This window comes from Vanacampus margaritifer, chromosome 13 (assembly GCF_051991255.1).
Source record: "Vanacampus margaritifer isolate UIUO_Vmar chromosome 13, RoL_Vmar_1.0, whole genome shotgun sequence".
NCBI classification, from domain to species: domain Eukaryota; kingdom Metazoa; phylum Chordata; class Actinopteri; order Syngnathiformes; family Syngnathidae; genus Vanacampus; species Vanacampus margaritifer.
This window is the reverse complement of record NC_135444.1, coordinates 7,145,266-7,164,860: the sequence shown is the minus strand read 5'-3', so window position 1 is coordinate 7,164,860 and position 19,595 is coordinate 7,145,266. Positions and strand designations below refer to the sequence as shown.

The 19,595-nt window shown below is 38.8% G+C and overlaps 1 protein-coding gene across 1 annotated transcript; it reads left to right on the top strand.

Moving 5' to 3' along the window:
- Positions 1-437: 437 nt before the first annotated feature.
- comp (cartilage oligomeric matrix protein) lies at positions 438-17,493 on the top strand. Its single transcript, XM_077584035.1, has 19 exons — positions 438-655; positions 2,386-2,459; positions 2,668-2,719; positions 3,449-3,597; positions 4,381-4,518; positions 6,763-6,840; positions 7,047-7,199; positions 7,470-7,574; positions 8,610-8,717; positions 10,836-10,995; positions 11,103-11,221; positions 12,236-12,288; positions 12,361-12,554; positions 12,618-12,796; positions 13,023-13,071; positions 14,837-15,033; positions 15,197-15,369; positions 15,458-15,597; positions 16,039-17,493. Exons 1-19 carry the CDS (start codon positions 595-597, stop codon positions 16,095-16,097), a joined length of 2,241 nt encoding a protein of 746 aa, XP_077440161.1. The 5' UTR covers positions 438-594; the 3' UTR covers positions 16,098-17,493.
- Positions 17,494-19,595: the final 2,102 nt, after the last annotated feature.

Sequence of the window (19,595 nt, the reverse complement as noted above, 5' to 3'; positions counted from 1 at the left end):
TGAAAAAATAACTACATAATCCAAACAGCATTTTTCCCTAAATTTGCATGAAATGAATGGCAAATTTCTATTCTTGTCATTTCTAGGTCCTGGCTGTAAAACAGCCACATCGTCACGAGGACCAATATATCAACCCCATACCTGCTCTTGGAACTCGCCCATCCCTAATATAAATGAGACTATGAATAGAATAGAATAACTATGATAAACAGTAAATAACTAATTTCCTAAATGTTCATTTTGTGCACTTTCTATTGAACGGGACATCTTTTTGCCTTCCTAAATTTCTGCTATTCATACATCTCCATCCTCAACATTACTCTACCATTTAAGTTGAGTATTAACATGATGCTTGTTATGCACGAAACCCTGTGGATGATCATTTCTTGGAATTCCTGCAGGGGGGGCTGAGCACTGCAACTGGGGATAACGGTCTGCAAGTGGGGGTCGTGTTGTTGTTGGTTTGTTGTTGATTTATCTTTTTATGTTGGAGGAGTGCGGGGTATAAAAGCCAAAGCAGGGCGGAGGAGAAAGCGAGTCTGACTGTGAAACAGGTTTGCAGAAGGCTTAAAGGAGGGAGACAAGGGCTGCAGCATGTTTTGTTTTCTGGTGCTGACTTGGGTGCTCTGCACAGGAAAAGCTGCAGGGCAGAGAGGTGAGAGAATGCTTTTAAAGTCCTGGTTGGTTGGCTTTGGGCACTTAAACCATCACTAATTTTATTTTTATTTTTTTTATTCAAAAGGGGAAACTAAATCTAATTACAGTGGAACACAAACATTTCATTTTAGAAAAATATCATTGGGCGTGTGGAGGGGTATATTCTTAACAAGTGTCTACAGAGGTCAACCATTGTTGCCTTTAAAGGGACTGTGTGTGTTATTTAGCGCCATCTAGTGGTGAACTAACAATTCATTTTAAATACTCTTCTTTTTTTTACATTTCAGATAATGGATGAATGGATGGACTGTAGGTGTAGTAATCGCTAATTATATGACATAGGTCGCACTGTGCCTTTCTGGAAGTTGACATGTTTCGCCACCATTTTTCTACTACCCGAAGGAAAAGAACTTCACGAATGTAGTTAGTGACCACTGCTTATCTTCCACAGATGCGGCCTGCAGGTGCTTGTTTCCCTCTACTTTGCTCTCAGTAGCTTTTGCTTGCCTCTCCTGCTAACCGCTCAAGCTAGCTCTTGCTAGCCGCTCTCGTTAGCCGCTGCAGCGAGTTCTTGCTAACTCGTCGGGCTGCTTGCTTGCTCACTCCAAATAATAATTGGTTGTAATTGGTGGTAGGCTTGCGAAGTGTGGTCTCTCCCAGGCACTGGGGACACTTCAAATGTTGCATTCTATTAGTTCACCACTAGATGGCATTAAATAATACACAATCCCTGTAATGCTTTTTGACAGAACAAATATTATATTAATAACTGCGCAATGTTATGTAATGTGCAGTTCACGAGCAGTAAAAAAAAAAAAGGAAAAAAAAGGTGTTGAATTTGCATCCTTAACGTTCCAATTATAATTATCTAGTTAATTAACACAGTTGTTTAGAAGTGAGTGTACATCTGTTATCCACATTGCTTGTGCATCGCTTGCATGTCGTTACAGTAATCTTTGGGTCATACATTTTGTCAATCAAAGGAGGAAACAGAATGTTGCTGGTCCGCTCCACAAGAGCTTGTTTTGCTAACATAAAACTTGATAGTTACACTCTGTAAACGCAGCAAGCCAAAATGTTAGATGTCAGCCAGAGGACATAAACAAAAATGGAGAAACAAATCTTTATCTAATTGCTATTCGAACTGATGATTACATTTTTACTTTCAGTTTAATACAGTAGGAACATCAGGATGGCCGTTGAATCTTGTGCTCCTTGCCTTTAGAAAAAAAAAAACTTCTGCTGAATCGATCATGCAGCTGCCATCGCGGCATTTCTGTCTCCTCTTTAAAATGTAGTCAATGCGTAGGTGGTGGATTCAAGTCAGATCTGCGGTGCCTCTGGAATGTCAGCTATTAAGACTCCTGCTTGGGAATACGTGTGCACCCTCACATGCATGCACACACACAAACACACAGAGACCCCTAAAGCTGGTTTGTGTCAATTGTATGTGTGTTGATGATATGTGTCAACTTATTTATTTTGTGCGTTACTATTTATTTTCTTTTTGAGTTTCCCTGCATTTATCACTGACCTCAATTGATTTATGTTAGTGGTAATTTGCTTCAGTTTTTTAAAAAGTTTTTTTTTATTATAAATATATTTGATGGTGATATACAGTATATACGGTCTCCTTGTGAAGTGGTAAAGATGATTTACAAATCCGCTATTGTTTTAAAATACATCCATCCAACAGATTTAATAAAATTGTTATTCTTTCATTTTTAGATGGTGAAATTATAAATCAGATTAAAATGTCAAACCTTGCCCTGTTGGAGATTAAAGATCTTCTGAAACAAATGGTAATCCACCCTCACACTTGATAAGTACTTTGATTTTTAAATACAACTTTTTAAACCTGGTAACAAACTCTTTTAATTTAATGAAAATGAAGCATTTGTTCTGACACAGATGGTAGAAAACATGGAAATGTTTTTTTTTTGTAATTAAAATAAAAATGTTGGTTGAAAAACTTTGAACTGATGACTAGCAACTATTTGTATTTCACAGATTAAAGAGATGGTTTTCCTCAAGAATACAGTGATGGAGTGTGACGCTTGTGGTGAGTCACCATTAGTATTGAATAATGTAGACTAGACCGGCGGTTCTCAACTTGGGGTCCCCAGACTCAGTGGGGTCACAAAATAATTTCCAATAAATTACTGCCATATCATCTTAAAAAGTTAAAACCCATACATTAAAACAAAAGTAATAAAACAATTACTCCTACAATTAAAAACACTGATAAAAAATCGACATATCATCTTATTCCACTGTAAAACTTGTTACTGTAAAAATTGCCATATTTTACTGGCATCAGTGATCAAGTACTGTATTTTTACTGCATCTATAATTTACAGTGTAATGCTGTAAATTTATATTCAGTTAATTACTTATTTTGGATTACTGATTATATACTGGATCACTGCTGCCAGTAAAATACAGTACTGTAATTTTAAATGTATGTATGTTGATTATATTACAATTTAATTATTTTTGATATAATGTTCAGATTTGTATTGAGCATTTCAAAATAAAAGCTCAAAATTACAAAATAAAGGCATAAATATAACTTTTTTTGTTTTACATTTTTTATATTGTGTTAATAATGATATGATTAATAATATGTGAATACATATTTTTCACCTTGAAATTTGTAACCTGTAAAGTTGATCAAGCATTTTAAGTCCGTCCCTAAACTTCGCTAACCTTTTGTGAGGAGTGTTTTGTCCATGCAAGTGGGCTTTTGTAATAAAGTCAAAATGAGTCACATGAGCCTTTGACACCTCAGGGATGGGAAGGGGGCACCCTCGTCCTTCCTGTGTGCCCAACCCCTGCTACCTTGGTTTAAGGTGTACGGAGACGCCTCATGGTCCGAGTTGTGGGCCCTGTCCAGAAGGCATGGAGGGTAATGGCACCCACTGCGCTGATGTGGATGAGGTATGCAGAGAAAAAAAAAAACGTGCGATAGAGTTTTTATGCTGCTAAAGATCTTCAATCAGTCAACTTCAGAGGCTTGAGAATTAAACAATGACACAATGTATCATGATCCTGATTTAACACCGGTAACCCTCGACTTGTGGAAGTAGCTTGTGCACGGTAAACTCTCTGGACAAAAGTATATCAATACTAATACAAACATATTGGTATATCATAACATTACTTAAAGACAATAACGAATTATCTCCCATTTGCAAGTATAGTTACTTCCACACTTGTGGTAAGACAAAATGTTTCCATGCGTCTGTGGGATTTTTTCCCTCCTCCGGTGGTGTTGACAAGGCTGAGGTCAACTCGTTTTTATTCAGGCTTGGATTCACATATGCTGTAAAGAGTCTTGCCGAGGGGACCCAACTAGACATTACCATTTACCCTGACTGGGATTGGAGTCTTAATTCCCATGTCTTAAGTCAGCAGTTTTACCCATTGAGCCATCTAGCCACCACCAACCGGAGTGTGACATTAAATCAACGTAATTCCACGACAAAACTGTCCAAAATGGTGACCATCTTCAGCGATACAAACCCAATCTCCTAAAGAAATCCTATCTGATCAAAATCCACAGCTACCCAGAGAGAGTGTTATAAAACTACCCGGCATTTTTGAGTGTGTAGTGTACTAGTAATCAAATGTTTCCAATTTCCAAATATAGCATGCGTGTTTGCTTGTGGATCTTTTCTGTTGACCTGAAATGTTCTGTCTAACTGCTGTGCTGCATAACAGTGTTCTGTGATACCGTGCCACATGGGTGTGCGGTGCATCAACACTTCCCCGGGGTTCCGCTGTGGTTCGTGTCCCTCGGGATACAATGGACCTCAGGTGCACGGCATCGGCATCGCTTACGCCACTGCCAACAAGCAGGTAAACAACATTATCATATCGAGTACAGCTGGTTTCATGGAGAATGGTGGGAAATCATATAAACAATTACAGTATAATAGATTAAAATTAAAGTTGCAGTATGTAACTAAAAATATCTTTACATGAGCCTTTTTATTTGATCATTTATGACTGAAACGTTTTTTAATTAGTAGATTAACACCTTAGCTGTTCACAATGGGTAATTGTGCAAGCATCTGGCCAATAGTTTTCAGACTGCATTCGAGTTTGAATTTCCCGCCCTCTGTCTGCGGATGTGACGTCATGTGCGCATAGTATATGTGAAAAAGGGGGAGTGTAGTTTCATTTTTTGGCCACAGGCGGCAGTAGCGATTCAAAACTCTATTTTCAGCGCCCAGCAGTTTTTAAGTCTTTTCGAACAAGAGTCAGTATGAGTAAGCACCAAACATAGTCTGGGTTAATTATTTCCAAAGGCACGTCTCTGTCAAATAGATAGATTATTGTATAAATGTTCATTAATTTCAGTAGTCCACATACTGTATTACAGAGCACGGGGGAGTTTGCATGCTTGCGTGGGCTTTGTGCACGTACTCCAGCTTCCTCCCACATTCCACAAACATGCATGTTCGGTACATTGATGACTAGATCAGGGCTCACCAACTTTTTAGAAGCTGAGAGCTACTTTTTGAGTGCTGATTAATGCAAAGGGCTACCAGTTTGATACACACTTCTGAAATAACAAATTCCCTCAAATTACCTTGGTGGTATCAATAGGGCCCGAGCAATTTAATCGACCAATATTAGCTGTTTTAAAAGCTATTTAAACACACACACACACACACACACACACACACACACACACACACACACACACACACACACACACACACACACACACACACACACACACCTCAAACCTCATGCCCAAAAAATAATAGGTGAAAATCTGCATTTTTAATTTTTTGTTGTTGTTGCTATTTTTCCTCTCTAAAGTAAAGTTAAACAAATACTAATGGAAAAAATATTGTGTAATAATCAAATATTCTGGTTGTTATTGATATCTTTATTTTTGGAAGAGTTAAAGATGCATTGTGCAGTTTAAAAAGGTAATATTAAAGCTTTTTCTGCATCGTGCATGCTCTACCAATGAGTACGAAGAGCCCTGACTGTTTTACTCTGACTGCACCTATCAGCTTTTATCTTCCCTTTATAGGAGAGTGTGCGGACCCTCACACTCCACAGTTTCTTTGGGGAGGGGAGGGAAGGAGTGGTGGAGGGTGACGTCATGCGCGTCTCTGTGGAGTAGCGGACATGTGGCGTGCACTTAAGATCGTGGATGTACTCGCACGCGCACCATGAACGAGTAACAAAGTGACAAACTGCACAAAGATCCTTTAAGGGAGCAAAAAAGTTATTTTATTCTTTATATAAATATATATTTTTTATTAATCGGACAATTAATCTGTTATCATAATTTTGTTTTGCCAAATAGAATGGGCATAGGCTAAATAAATAAATCCAAATCGGTTTAGTCCTACTTCTTATATGTTATCATTACAAATGAATGCTAATAATATATGTGAAGACAGTGACCATATTAATGATTTCTTATAACAATTGGCAAACTGAAAAATATCAATGTACAACATTTTATTTCTGTGTTCACACTTTGAAATGATCACTATAACAACATTCCTGGGAAATCACTGGTGAGCTATTTTTTGAACAGCCGGCAGGCTACTCATGTGGTCCTTTGGGGCTACCTGGTCCCACCTCTAGCTTCAATTCAGCTGGAATATGCTCCAGATCACCCATGACCCTCATGATGATAAGCAGTACAGAAAAGGGATGGATAGATACATTATAAACAGATTCATTAATCACACAGTAAAATATTGTTCATAATGCCAATTTTAATTGTTTCTAATGTAATATTCTGGCTTCTTGAGATGGGAATTTGTGGTTATTGTTAGGTGTAAGGTATGATAAACAAAATGACAAAAAGATAAAATCATGTAATATTTCACTCAATATGTAGTAGTGTAATGAGTTTCACCTTATAAATTCAACTACTGAAATAAATGACATTTTGTATGATATTCAACTTTACTGAGATGCACCTAACTATGTTAATTTCTTTATGAGAAATAGTGTTATATAGCCTATAGTAGTAGTTTAGGAGTAGTTTTTCTTTTTTTAGATAAGAACACATGTAAAAACCTCTTAAGCGCAATGTTATTTTTTGTGGTTGTTTATTTTACAAAGGTGTGCAAGGACATTGATGAATGTGACATCCACACAAACGGCGGCTGTGTCGAGAATTCCATCTGTATGAATACTCCAGTAAGTAGCTACTGATTCTGTGAAACCTGCAAATCAAAAATATGCTTTCTCCACTTTTGTGTCAAGTGTTGTTGGCTTGAAGTCAATAGCATGTAGTAATTATTACATATTGTCATCAAGATCAAAGTATTATTTACTGAAGATCATAAGAATCAACAAACTAATGGAATTCACAATAATGGCTGATGCGCTGTTTCCTCTGTCAGGGCTCCTTCAGATGCGGCCCCTGTAAGAGGGGCTACGTGGGTGACCAGCGACGGGGTTGCAGGCCTGAGAGGGCGTGTGGGAACGGCCAGCCGAACCCTTGTCACGCCAGCGCCGAGTGCATCATCCATCGAGATGGCAAGATTGAATGTCAAGTGAGCAAATTGCACTTTCTTCTTCTTTTGGACAACACTGTGAGTCATATTTGCACTCTGCCTTTTAAGTACATGATGTACATTTCACTCTGTACTTTTTACTTTTGCTTAGGGGGAGACGTTCAATTAGTACTTGTGCTTTTACCAATCCTTTTTCCTCTCACACGTATTAATGCTTCTATTTAAGTATATTGAAAATAGAAGAGCTTGAGTTTAAAAACAGGTAGTGCGAAAACAGTGCAGCTCATAAAGTTTTTAACATGCTTACAGTGTGGAGTTGGTTGGGCAGGAAACGGGTTCCTGTGTGGACCTGACATCGACATTGACGGTTTCCCAGATGAGAAGTTGGACTGTGCTGAGAGGAACTGTGCCAAGGTGAGTCGCAGGCACTAGGAAATGACACATGGGGGTGCGATTTCGATTCCCACTTCCTTTATACAGTAGATGAACTGATACAGTATGTATCCGCTGTGATGTACAGTGGACACCCGCTGTTCGCTGGGGATTGGGATCAGGCCTGCCTGTATACAGCAAATATGCATATAATTGATGTTCATTGAAACGCATTGGAAAAAAATATTTTAAACCCCCCAAATGTGTTTTCTACGGAAGCGTATTGCATTCACACAAAAAACAACTCTTGTTTTTGCAAATTTTTTGGGGGAGCTTTGTTTTTTTTAGTATTTTTTTTTATTTTCTGTTTTTCAGATTTTTTTTCTTCAGTTTCAATAATATTCTGAAAAACAGGCTGAAAAAAAATATTCAGAAGAACAGGGGGGGGGGGAAATATTCAACAAAACTGATTTTTTTTTAAACAGAAAAAAAAAAAAAAAAAAACAGGGAAAAAAATACTCAGAAAAACAGAACACGAGCTCTGTTTTCCGGAGTAATTATTTTTTTTACCTCTGAATTCCAAGTTACTTGTTGCGGACTTGCTATTCACGGAAGCAGACACTTTCCCGCACACATATGCAATAAGATGGTCATGTTTACTTACTGGCTCTCAATAAAGGAAATGTGTATACTCTATTGTGGTTTGTTCTCTAATCTCTGAGGGAAAACCTTTTTTTTTTTTAAAAAATCTGAAAAACAAAACAAAAAATATTCAGAAAAACAATTATTTTATAATACAGAAATTACTCAGAAAAACAGAAAAAATATTCAGAAAAACAGATGAAAATATTTTTCTAAAAAACAAAAAAAAATACTCAAAAAAACTAAGCTCCCTGAAGTGAATGCTCTACGCTTCCGTAGTTTTCCATGGAAAACGGGGAACAAAAAAAGGCACCAAAAAAAAATCTAATACAAATAAGTGAATCAGTGTCAAGCAAATGTCAAGCAGATAAATCCAAATATTACTCAAACTACGCGTCTTGCCCAGCTTGTTGCTCACCTTCTTTTTCTTTGCAGGACAACTGTCTCACAGTGCCCAACTCTGGTCAAGAGGATGCTGATCGTGATGGAATTGGAGATGCCTGTGATGACGATGCAGATGGAGATGGGATACCCAACACCCAGGTTCTTTCAATACAATATATAAAACATTCGTTCCACGCCTGCCCACGATAGGTGAATTTCTACCAAGTAGAGATCGTTAAAAATAAATAAATAATAAAAATCAAATAACCGCTAATACTGTCTGTCACCTTAATGAGCTATTTTTGCAGAGTTGCGTAAATAAGTGGCGTCTTTGAAGTTAATTGCCTTCAGTTAACTTGTTTTTCTACTTCTCCTGCAAGTGCAAATGCACGGAGGAGGGAGGGTGGGTGGCTAGCGGAGGAACGAAACACACACAAACCAGGAAGCCAGTGCCGACGCCGGGGCAAACAAACAAACCTAACATGGACGAATAGACGCTGCAATTAATTCTGTTCATGCAGAATTAACAACTGTTTCCTTGTTGAAGGCTGAACAGCGAGAGGCGCTTCGTGCATTTTTATCTGGTAAAGATGTTTGTGCTTTTTCCGAAGACGACATTTTCATCCGTGGCCGTAATTGGACAAAACAAACGTGCACAATGCCGCATCGTCCAATCAGTTTAAAGTATTGTACAGAATGTCCCGCCTTTCCTGAGCAAATCAAAGTGGAACAATCCCAGATTGATCATGTGAACATCATGATACATGTTTCTTTACCAAATATTTTATATTTTGTTTAAAAATTTATTAGATTGTGTTGAATTAAAGAAAGTTATTTTTATTTACTTAAATATTACAAGACTTTTTTTTTTTTTGCAGCATAGATAAAGAATTTTATGGGGTATTCACTATCGAAAATAGGTGGGTGGGGGTAATCTCTGACAAACCCGTAAAATATAGAGGTAAACCGAGGTAAACCCCACATTGTATGAGTCATGGAACCAAATAAAAATGTGTGAATTCACAATAAGTGAACCACTACCATAGGGTTATGTACTACCACCTGGGCTATGCCCATCCTACTGTTTGCTTATATGCTCTTTTCCTTATATCTCTTGGAGTTACGAAATTCATAAGACATAAGCGGTATACTAAAACACAGCAGAAGCTGTGTGGCTCAGGGATTAGATTGTCTGTGTCCCAAACTGAAGGTTGTAAACCCTTGAGTGACTTTTATTTTATTTTTTTCTATTCTTTATTTTACTGTCTTACAAGTGTAAATGTTACTTTAAAACTGAGTCTATTTGATCCCATTCTAAATAGAGTCAAATGTACTTGACAGAATTTACTGTGTACAGTTGTGCTCATAAATGTACATGCCGTAGGGGGAAATTTGAGCACAACTGTATGTACATAATATATATCTATAACTACTATAGCTTTAATGTGTGTGTGTGTGTGTGTGTGTGTGTGTGTGTGTGTGTGTGTGCGTGCGTGCGTGTGTGCGCGTGCATGCGTGGGTGTGAGAGAGAGAGAGTATATAAATGAACTAATGAACTTGAACTCATTCACTTCTAGCCATTTTCATTGAAGCAACCCCCTTCGCTCCCGGCTTTTTTACTGGATTTTGACAGATTTTGCAAGGCCCACAGCATATTGTGTTCTATTGCTATAAAAACATGGAACCTACCAAATGAACGATTAGAGTCTCTTCTTTCATCAGGAAAAAAAGTATATTCCGGAAGTATATTCCGTTTTGCATCAATTAGCATTAGAATAGCTAAGTTTTTATCATTATTAATCATTCCTGTTGAAAACACTGGGGAAAAGAACTTGTTGCAACATGGCCCTGGTTGATCTTTTATACTCTGCTGCCACCTGCTGGCCGTTTTTGTAATAATTACCATTGCTTTAAGCGACCTCTTCAGGTCAGAGGCTGCATCAAAGCCTTCTGTATGCTTTGGCATAAAAACCACAACATTAAAAAAAACGTATAAATACGTTTTTGGAACATGGCAATATTTAAAATAGAACATTTTTTATGCGTTTTTGGGAGCAAATGAGTTAAAAAAAAAAATTGATAACAGGAGTGCACTTTCTTACATTTACGTCCTATGTTCATTACACATTTTCACTACTAACATTGTTTTTCTTTGCCAGTTGGGTGGGAAAAACGTTTTCTTTTTTAAATTTTGTTTTACATCCTTTTAAGTTTCCAAATATAGTTGTTTGTCCACAAATCAAGATCCTTTTCAGGATTTGAAGTGCTTGCCTACAGGATAATTGCGTGCTGGTGCCAAACGTGGACCAAAGGAACATCGACGAAGACGACTTCGGCGATGCTTGCGACAACTGCCGTGCTGTCAAAAACAATGACCAAAAGGACACCGATGTGGACAAGTTTGGCGATGAATGTGATGAAGATATCGACGGAGATGGTTCGTATACTTCACATTGAACCTAGTAATTGTGCTTGCGAATGTATTGTCACATCTGTAAAGAATATGGACATGCTGTAGATGACTGCTGGTTGCACTTTTCTCAGGAATCCCCAATTACCTGGATAACTGCATACGAGTTCCCAATGCTAACCAGATAGATCGTGATGGAGACAAAGTTGGAGACGCCTGTGATAGCTGTCCCTACGTTCCCAACCCAGACCAGGTCAGATAGCTGTTTAACACATACTTGGCAGCCAGGCTTGGGGAGTAACGGAATACATGTACTGCCATTACGTAATCAGATTACAATTTTTTTTTTAAACTGTATTCCGTTACAGTTACAGGAAAAAACATGTAATCAGATTATAGGTACATTTATTAAAAATGGGGATTACTTCGAGGGATTACAATTTCTACGATGAGAGAGAGTGCGAAAGAGAGCAAGGGTGAGAGAGAGAGAGAGAGAGAGACAGAGACAGAGAGAGAGAGACAGAGAGACAGAAAGAGAGAGAGACAGAGTGACAGGGCAAGTGAAGACCGTTGCTACATGTCGGGGAGGTGGGGACGAATGAACTGACTAGTCGTGTCCTCCACACGCGGGCAGTTTGAAAAAGCTTCACCGCCGGGAGGAGGAAATGGCGACCGGTATTCACTGGAATTTACTCATAAGTTTGAGCTGAGAGTCCAGCGGCATGCTACGCGCTATAGCTTCTTGCTAGCTAGCCCGCTAGCCTACAACCATAATGTGAGTTACAACTTCCAAACAAATCTTCCTCGCACCAATTCACTATTTAAACATCATACACAACATATACATGGCTAAACTTGTGACTGGGATAAAAGTTAATTTTGCCGTTGTCACACATCATCATCCTCATTGAATGACTATCCTATCTATTTATCTATCTATCTATCTATCTATCTATCTATCTATCTATCTATCTATCTATCTATCTATCTATCTATCTATCTATCTATCTATCTATCTATCTATCTTTCTATCTATCTTGAGCATGCTCAATAGTGGAGTAATCCAAAAGTAATCCAGTTACATTACTTTAATATTATGGTACTTGGATTACATTACTAACTACATTTTTTAGCAGGTTACTTGTAACTGATTACATTTTAAAAGTAACCCTCCCAACCCTGTCGGCAGCATTAAATCACACTTCCCTGATTAGCCATTTTAAATGGTATTTCTGTTGCAAACCTAAAACCGCCTTCTGCTTCCCAGTCGGATGCAGACAACGACCTGATCGGAGACCCTTGCGACACTAACAAAGACAGGTACCATGACATCAAACGCCTCCAAACGTGACCAACATCCTTCACATGTCAATCAAAGACGATCTCCCCCAGTGATGGTGACGGTCATCAAGACTCTCGAGACAACTGCCCAGCAGTCATCAACAGCTCCCAGCTCGACACAGACAAAGATGGCAAAGGAGACGAATGTGATGACGACGACGATAACGACGGCATTCCGGACCTGCTGCCTCCGGGTCCTGATAATTGCCGTTTGATCCCGAACCCCCTGCAGGAGGACTCGGACGGTACGGATTGCAGCAGGTGAATAAATCCTTCCCATTCACATCTGTTTTCATGCCTCCTTCCAGGCAATGGCGTAGGTAACGTGTGTGAATGGGATTTCGACAACGACACCATCATTGACACCATCGACGTTTGTCCTGAAAACGCCGAGGTGACGCTCACTGATTTCAGGGAGTATCAGACTGTGGTCTTAGATCCGGAGGGCGACGCTCAGATTGACCCCAACTGGGTGGTGCTGGATCAGGTCAATTTCATTTCATACTGTTTAAACTGTTGCCATCTTATGTTCCTCTTTGCACTTAACAGTATTTATAGCCTAAGCACAGTTTTTAGAATTTCATTTTTATAACTGGGAATGAAGTTAATTCAACCAAAATATGACACCATGCTTTAATTTCAGTTCTGAATAATGAAGTGCTGGAAGTCCAAATATGTACTCAATTCACTATGTTTATTCAATTATTGAGCAGGGGAGAGAGATTGTCCAGACAATGAATAGTGATCCTGGGTTGGCTGTTGGTAAGATTATTTTTACTTCGGCTCACTACAGCACGTCGTCTTTTTCTATGCCAGCCTATCTTCTTAATCCCCGTCTCTAACACCAATTTGGCTTGGCTTTGACTTGATATCCAAGAGACTTGACTTGAACTACATGACTTGACAAGTCTTTTTTTTTCTAGTTGGGGAATCTGCATTTTTGCTGAATGCAAAAGAAGCAAAGCAGCATTGCTAGCAGTCAGTTGTGGAGAGAAAAGGATTTAGATTTGTGAGAAACGTTTTATTTTCACTCCAATATTTGTTGTGACTAAGCAAGCTTGTAGGACTTGACTTATGACCTTTTTGTGCTGTGTCAACTTGCTTGATTCCCCCCCCCCCCATGGTAACATGGGACTTGCTTGAGACTTGAACATTAAAACTTGAGACTGGCTTGTAACTTGCACATATGTATGTGACTTAGACTCTCTCTACAAAGACACAATGCAGCTCCTTTTGTAGAATATGATCAGTAATTGAAATGAAAGTATGGATTTAGGTCTCTAACCTTACAGTTGGGTGAAAAATAACACAAATTGGGTCAAAAAAAGGGACTGACCCAACTTTTGGGGTTATTCAATTTACCCCAAAAATGTAACCCACATCACAACAACCCATATCATTGGGTTGCTTTGTGGGTTATTTAATTTGACCTAACTTTTTGGTTTAAATAACTCAAAAGGCTGGGTCAGTTCATTTTTAACCCAGTTCAATTGAGTTATTTATCCATCCATTTTCTTAACCGCTTGTCCTCACAAGGGTCGCGTGGGGCGCTGGAGCCAATCCCAGCTGGCTTCGGGCAGTAGGCGTGGAACACCCTGAACTGGTTGCCAGCCAATCACACGGCACACAGAGACGAACAATAATCCACACTCACAATCACACCTTTGGGCAATTTGGAGTGTTCAATTAACCTGCCATGCATGTCTTTGGAATGTGGGAGGAAACCGGAGTACCCGGAGAAAACCCACGCAAGCACGGGGAGAACATGCAAACTCCACCCAAAAAGGCCAAAGACTCGATCTCACGTCCTCTGCACTGGAAGGCAGACGTGCTAACCAGGCATCCACCGGGCCGCCCTTGACTTATTCAATTAACAAAAAAGTTGGGTCAAATAAATACTATAAATTGGGTTGCTTTGTGGGTTATTAATTTAATTTGACCCAATTTTTGGGGTTAAATAAAACAAAATGTCATTTAATTGTTTTGGGTTAAATAATTGTGTCGCTCAGTTCATTTTTGACCCAATTCAATTGGGTTATTCAATTAAACCAAAACGTTGGGTCATAACCCCCCCCTTTCCCGTCCCGGGAAAAAAAAGGTTCTTTATGGGTTATTAATTTAATTTGATGTCCATTCTTGAACCATTTTGAACCATTTTGGGTTATTTGACCCAACTGTTTTTCGAGTGTATGCGGACTGACTTTCACATTGGTGGCAGAAAGCTAAGAAAGTCAGAAAACCTTATAGATTCATAGATAGGCAAATTCTGCATACTGTATCTAAATGTAGTCACAGATCCACAGATGTTTTGAATTACAGATGCAGGAAAATGTAAATAATAAATTTTTGGGGAAGTTTTTTTTTTTAGAGAGTATGATCTTCTTGGCTGAGATATTAATATGGGGTTAAGGTTAATTTGCATGATTTGCATTCTTCTCCAACTACATTTTGTGCTCTATTTCCCCTAAGTGTATGGTCAGGAGAGTCTACAGTACTGAATGGTAAAGCAGCACTTCTTCCTTGGCAGGTTACACTGCTTTCAGTGGTGTCGATTTCGAAGGGACATTTCATGTCAACACAGTGACAGACGACGACTACGCAGGATTTATTTTCGGGTACCAGGACAGCTCCAGTTTCTATGTGGTCATGTGGAAGCAGGTGGAGCAGATCTACTGGCAGGCCAACCCTTTCAGAGCCGTGGCAGAACCGGGCATCCAACTCAAGGTAATCAGTGGAAGGCCTGACTTTTTATGCAACTGCTCAAAGTTAACATGATGTTTTTTGGGGAGTTGGGAAAAGTCCATGATGACATCACAAATAGGGATTTGAGATTTTTTCGATTTTACACAAGAGACTCACACTCGTTTTCGTTGGTGGATTTGGAAAGGCTGTCAAGTCCAACACAGGCCCCGGTGAGAACCTGAGGAATGCCCTGTGGCACACCGGCGACACCAGCAACCAGGTGAAACTGCTGTGGAAAGACGCTCGCAATGTTGGCTGGAAGGACAAGACTTCTTATCGCTGGTTCCTCCAGCACCGACCCGCTGATGGATACATCAGGTAGAGGAGTTGCAACAAGCAAAAGCAAAAAAGTTTCTCACACTTTTGCAAACGGGAAAAAATTGTTCTCTTCTCTATTGGGGTACAGGGTTCGATTCTATGAGGGACCTCAGATGGTGGCAGACACAGGCGTCATCATAGACGCCACCATGAGGGGAGGTCGACTTGGAGTCTTCTGCTTTTCCCAGGAGAACATCATCTGGGCCAACCTGCGTTACCGCTGCAATGGTGAGCAACGTGTTTTTACTCACAAGTGTGACTATTTTCTTTCCTCTTTTAACCCAAGCTTTGTGCACCAGGGCACAGTAAGGGTGAAACAAAAAAAGGGGTCTCCAAATTGTTTCCAAAGAGCCAGCCACATACAATTGAAAAAAATGTCTTGTGAAGACTAAGAATTAAGATCGAACTCTGATTGTTTGATTGTGTTGCATCCCGACATTTTTGTGCCTCGAACACAATCCTTTCCAGGATGCTGATTGACCTCTATTTTGTCTGATTTCTATTTGAAATGATAGTAGAAACCATCATAAATGCTAAGGTCTCACAAATGCAAAGTTTTCTGACCTTTGACCTTAGTTTTTCTATTCTTTGTCAGCAAGACAGCAGTTTGTTTCTGTCCATGCAGCAAAACTATAAATTGGTCAGCTAATTGAGTATTTCTGTCTGCAGACACTTTGCCAGAAGACTTCGATACCTATCGTGCACGGCATGTTCAGCTGGTGGCCTGAAGGAAATGGCCAACAAGCCCTTCAGAGCTTCACCAACATCCATTCAGATATCAGACTAATGTAAACTTATCAGAAAATACACAACAGATGTCAGGAAATTCCACAGAATATTTTTGTTAAGAAGTCATTGAAAAACTGCCACTAAAGAAAGAAATTGGGAACTTTTTGGTAAATGATGCTCAGAGTCTGCAGTTGGTAATCATTGGTAACATTCTTTTATGTTTCTGCAGTCTTCTGTATTTGTATACTGTATGTGTCAAGTATGCCAGTTATTTGGTCGAATTTAATTGGGGTTACAAGTTTATGTACAGTACACACATCAAGGGCATGTCATTCATTTTTTTTTAAATCAAGACTTGAATGCTCTAATATACTGTAGACAGTACATACACCCCCACTAATATTTAGTCAAATGTCCCTGTGAGTTTCACCTTGAAACAGCTGGCATAATTTGGGATAAATATATGTCCATGTAACAGCAGTGAAATTACCTGAAAACAGCTCACTTGTTTTCTGGATTTTTCATGTGACACTTGCAAGATGAGCCCTGAGGCACTGTGATGTCATTTTCAGTCGACAGCAAGTGGCAAAATGGCCACCTCCTGATATAGATAAAAACAGGTGGATTTTGCTGCTTAATACATAACACTTACAAACAATATTAATCCGAATAGAATGTTAAGACGAGTGGAGGCGCATACAACAAATTATCGCAAAGAACATTTTTTACTTCACTTCCTCTTTAGCTCTTCTTGCTAGAATTGGGAATAGGGTTAACTTAAACCTGTGACGATTTGCTGGCACAGAACCATAAATGTTTAATAGGCTGAGCCATATTTTGTGGGTGCTGAAGCACCCCTACATTGAAAGAGTATAGTAGCCTCTATAAAAGTGTAAAAAGAACATACAGTGCTTGTCTGAAACGTAAGCTATGAGTACGGAGCAATACGTTACCTTAGTGGTATTCAATAGTTGTGGTTTAAGTATCTGGCAGAAACCACGATGTGTGGCACTTTTTTTTTTTAACTTGTACCATTCAATACCAACACATCATTACCATTCCACATTTTTCTGCATTTAATCGTAGCTAAGTTGTTATGGTGGGCATTAACTGACAAATTTCAAGCTAGGAACAATTCCATATGGTTAGACTGACAACCGTCTTCTGTTTGAATTGGAACAGAAGAAGCTAGCTGCTGTGTCCTGGGCATGTTAATAAAGCCAAGGTGCTAATATACACAATAAAGTGACTGAATGTACAATATAAATTCTACTTAGGACAGAGGGAAAGAGTGGAACAAAGAGAGAAATTTACATTTTAGTAGGCCTATTTACAATAGTCAATATCTATCTGTTCATGTGTTTTACATGTTGTGCATTGTATTGCAAATAAAAGCCCAAACAATAAGTCCAACATTCATTATTGGTACCAATGATAGTGGGCTGACTTACTCCAGAAAAAATGCCTACTACTATCAATGTGTATGTACAGGTAATGCTGTATCAAAATGAGTTGTCTCACCTCGACTCCTCCCAACATCCAAAAGCTTGAAATGTGGCCATTTCACATCTGCGGCTTCTTTCTTGGTCCATGGTGATATAAAACTATAGTTGTGAGGACACAAGTGTTTCAGTAGTTTACAGTTCAGGACAGGCTTGAGCCTTGGTGGTTCCTAAACATCCAAATTTATTTGCTTTGATCTGAGGTTGGCAGTTTGGGCCTTTTAAGAGGGAGAATTGTAGATGTACACAAGTCAAGAAAGTCTTTTGGATCCAATTCTAAACAACTGCAGTTTCCAAGCTCAAACTATTCACATCAATTCAAGTTAAATTTGGGGGTGTCAACGCTTAGTGATGTTCAATATTATTTTTATGCTGGCAAATAGAAACGACCAGCTGCAATCAATCATGACTATGAGAGGTTAACAGGTCTCTTCAATTTAAAAGTCATTCAAGGACCTTTAGCACCATGTATTAAAAGATTTAGGCGAACTATGGTCTTTAGCTCCCTCCATTCATATCTATTTTTAGAGTAACTCAAGGGTGTCAAACTCATTTCAATTCACGGGCCACTTTCACCCAAATTTGATCCAGGTGGTTTGGACCAGTATGTCCGTGGCATAACAAGCTGTAAATAATGAAGTATTTTTTTTTTGTGTGTGTGTTTTTTGGCAAATAATTACAAGTACTTTCTGAAAATATTCCCATTTATTAACTTAATACAGAATAATCTGAATATATATTGGGCGGAGCATTATTTAAAAAATCTAATCCTGAGTAACAGCCATATTTCAGAATGTCATTTAAGTGTAGTCGGTGTGCCCTCCAGTGGGCAAAATCAGCAACAATAGTTAATTTTTAGCGAAAAATTGCAGTTTTTGTTGATCTCACAGGCCAGATCGGACCACCTTTTGGGCAGGTTCAGGCCCACTGGCCGTATGTTTGACACCCCTGTGCATCCAATTCTTGTACTAAAAGAAAGTGTTTGACACTGTTGACAGTTTCCACCCAGAAAAAGAAATGATTCAAATGATTTAAAGGCCCAAAATGAATGATTCTTGTCCATGAGTGTATGTAAACTTCTAACAAGAAAACTGAAACATGCACTCTTAAGTAACAAACGTACTTTTTCGTTACTCAACAGCTTTTAGTGGTAATCAAACTTAACATTTCACAAGCATGCACATATCCAAAATAATCTTTCAAATTTGCATTTGGAAATACAGATTACAAAAAAGACAATAGACAGCAGGGTTGAAACATCATGCATGTCCACAGCAACACGCTGCCATGTTAAGAGTTTCGCAGTCGGAACATTTTGCAAATCAAGACTATGTGCAGAAAAATGTGTCATCCACATTCAATTTAATTGACATTTTTCTTTCAGCTTATAAACAAACGGTCACATTAGGAGAATCACATGGCAACAAATAAATACCTACAGAATCTTTACTACGACTTACAGGACAACAGTGCTAAAATGCTATTCTCACTAGAAGCTTTAAGAGGAACTCAAAACGGCATTTTCTGAAGCCTTTTACACTTTTGAATGAACTGTACAGTTCTTTAGAAAACCGCTTGGATTTAAAGGGACCGTTTAGTCAGACCAAAGAAAACATACAAGCAATAAAGACCGACTGAAGAATACACCTTCAAAACACAGAATGTCTTCCTCTGCTTTTTGTGACAGTTCAGCTCCATCAACTTTGAAGCCAAAATGAGTGCATGTTGTGCTAAAGTCCTGCAGGTAAGACACATCTCAAATCAAAGCATGCATATAAGCCAAAAGATCAAGAAAGCAATACTTTGAGGTGATCTGTCCATCCTGCAGTTTCTATCGCTTTTTTCCTACCATTGGCATGTCACCGCAACCACCTAATATTGCAAAATTCTTACACGACCTCACAGGTGGGTTCCTGCCTTAAAAAAAAAAGAACAAAATGTTAACTGGTAAACAAGTTATATTTTGCAAAACCATAATGAACTGTGTAGCCATTC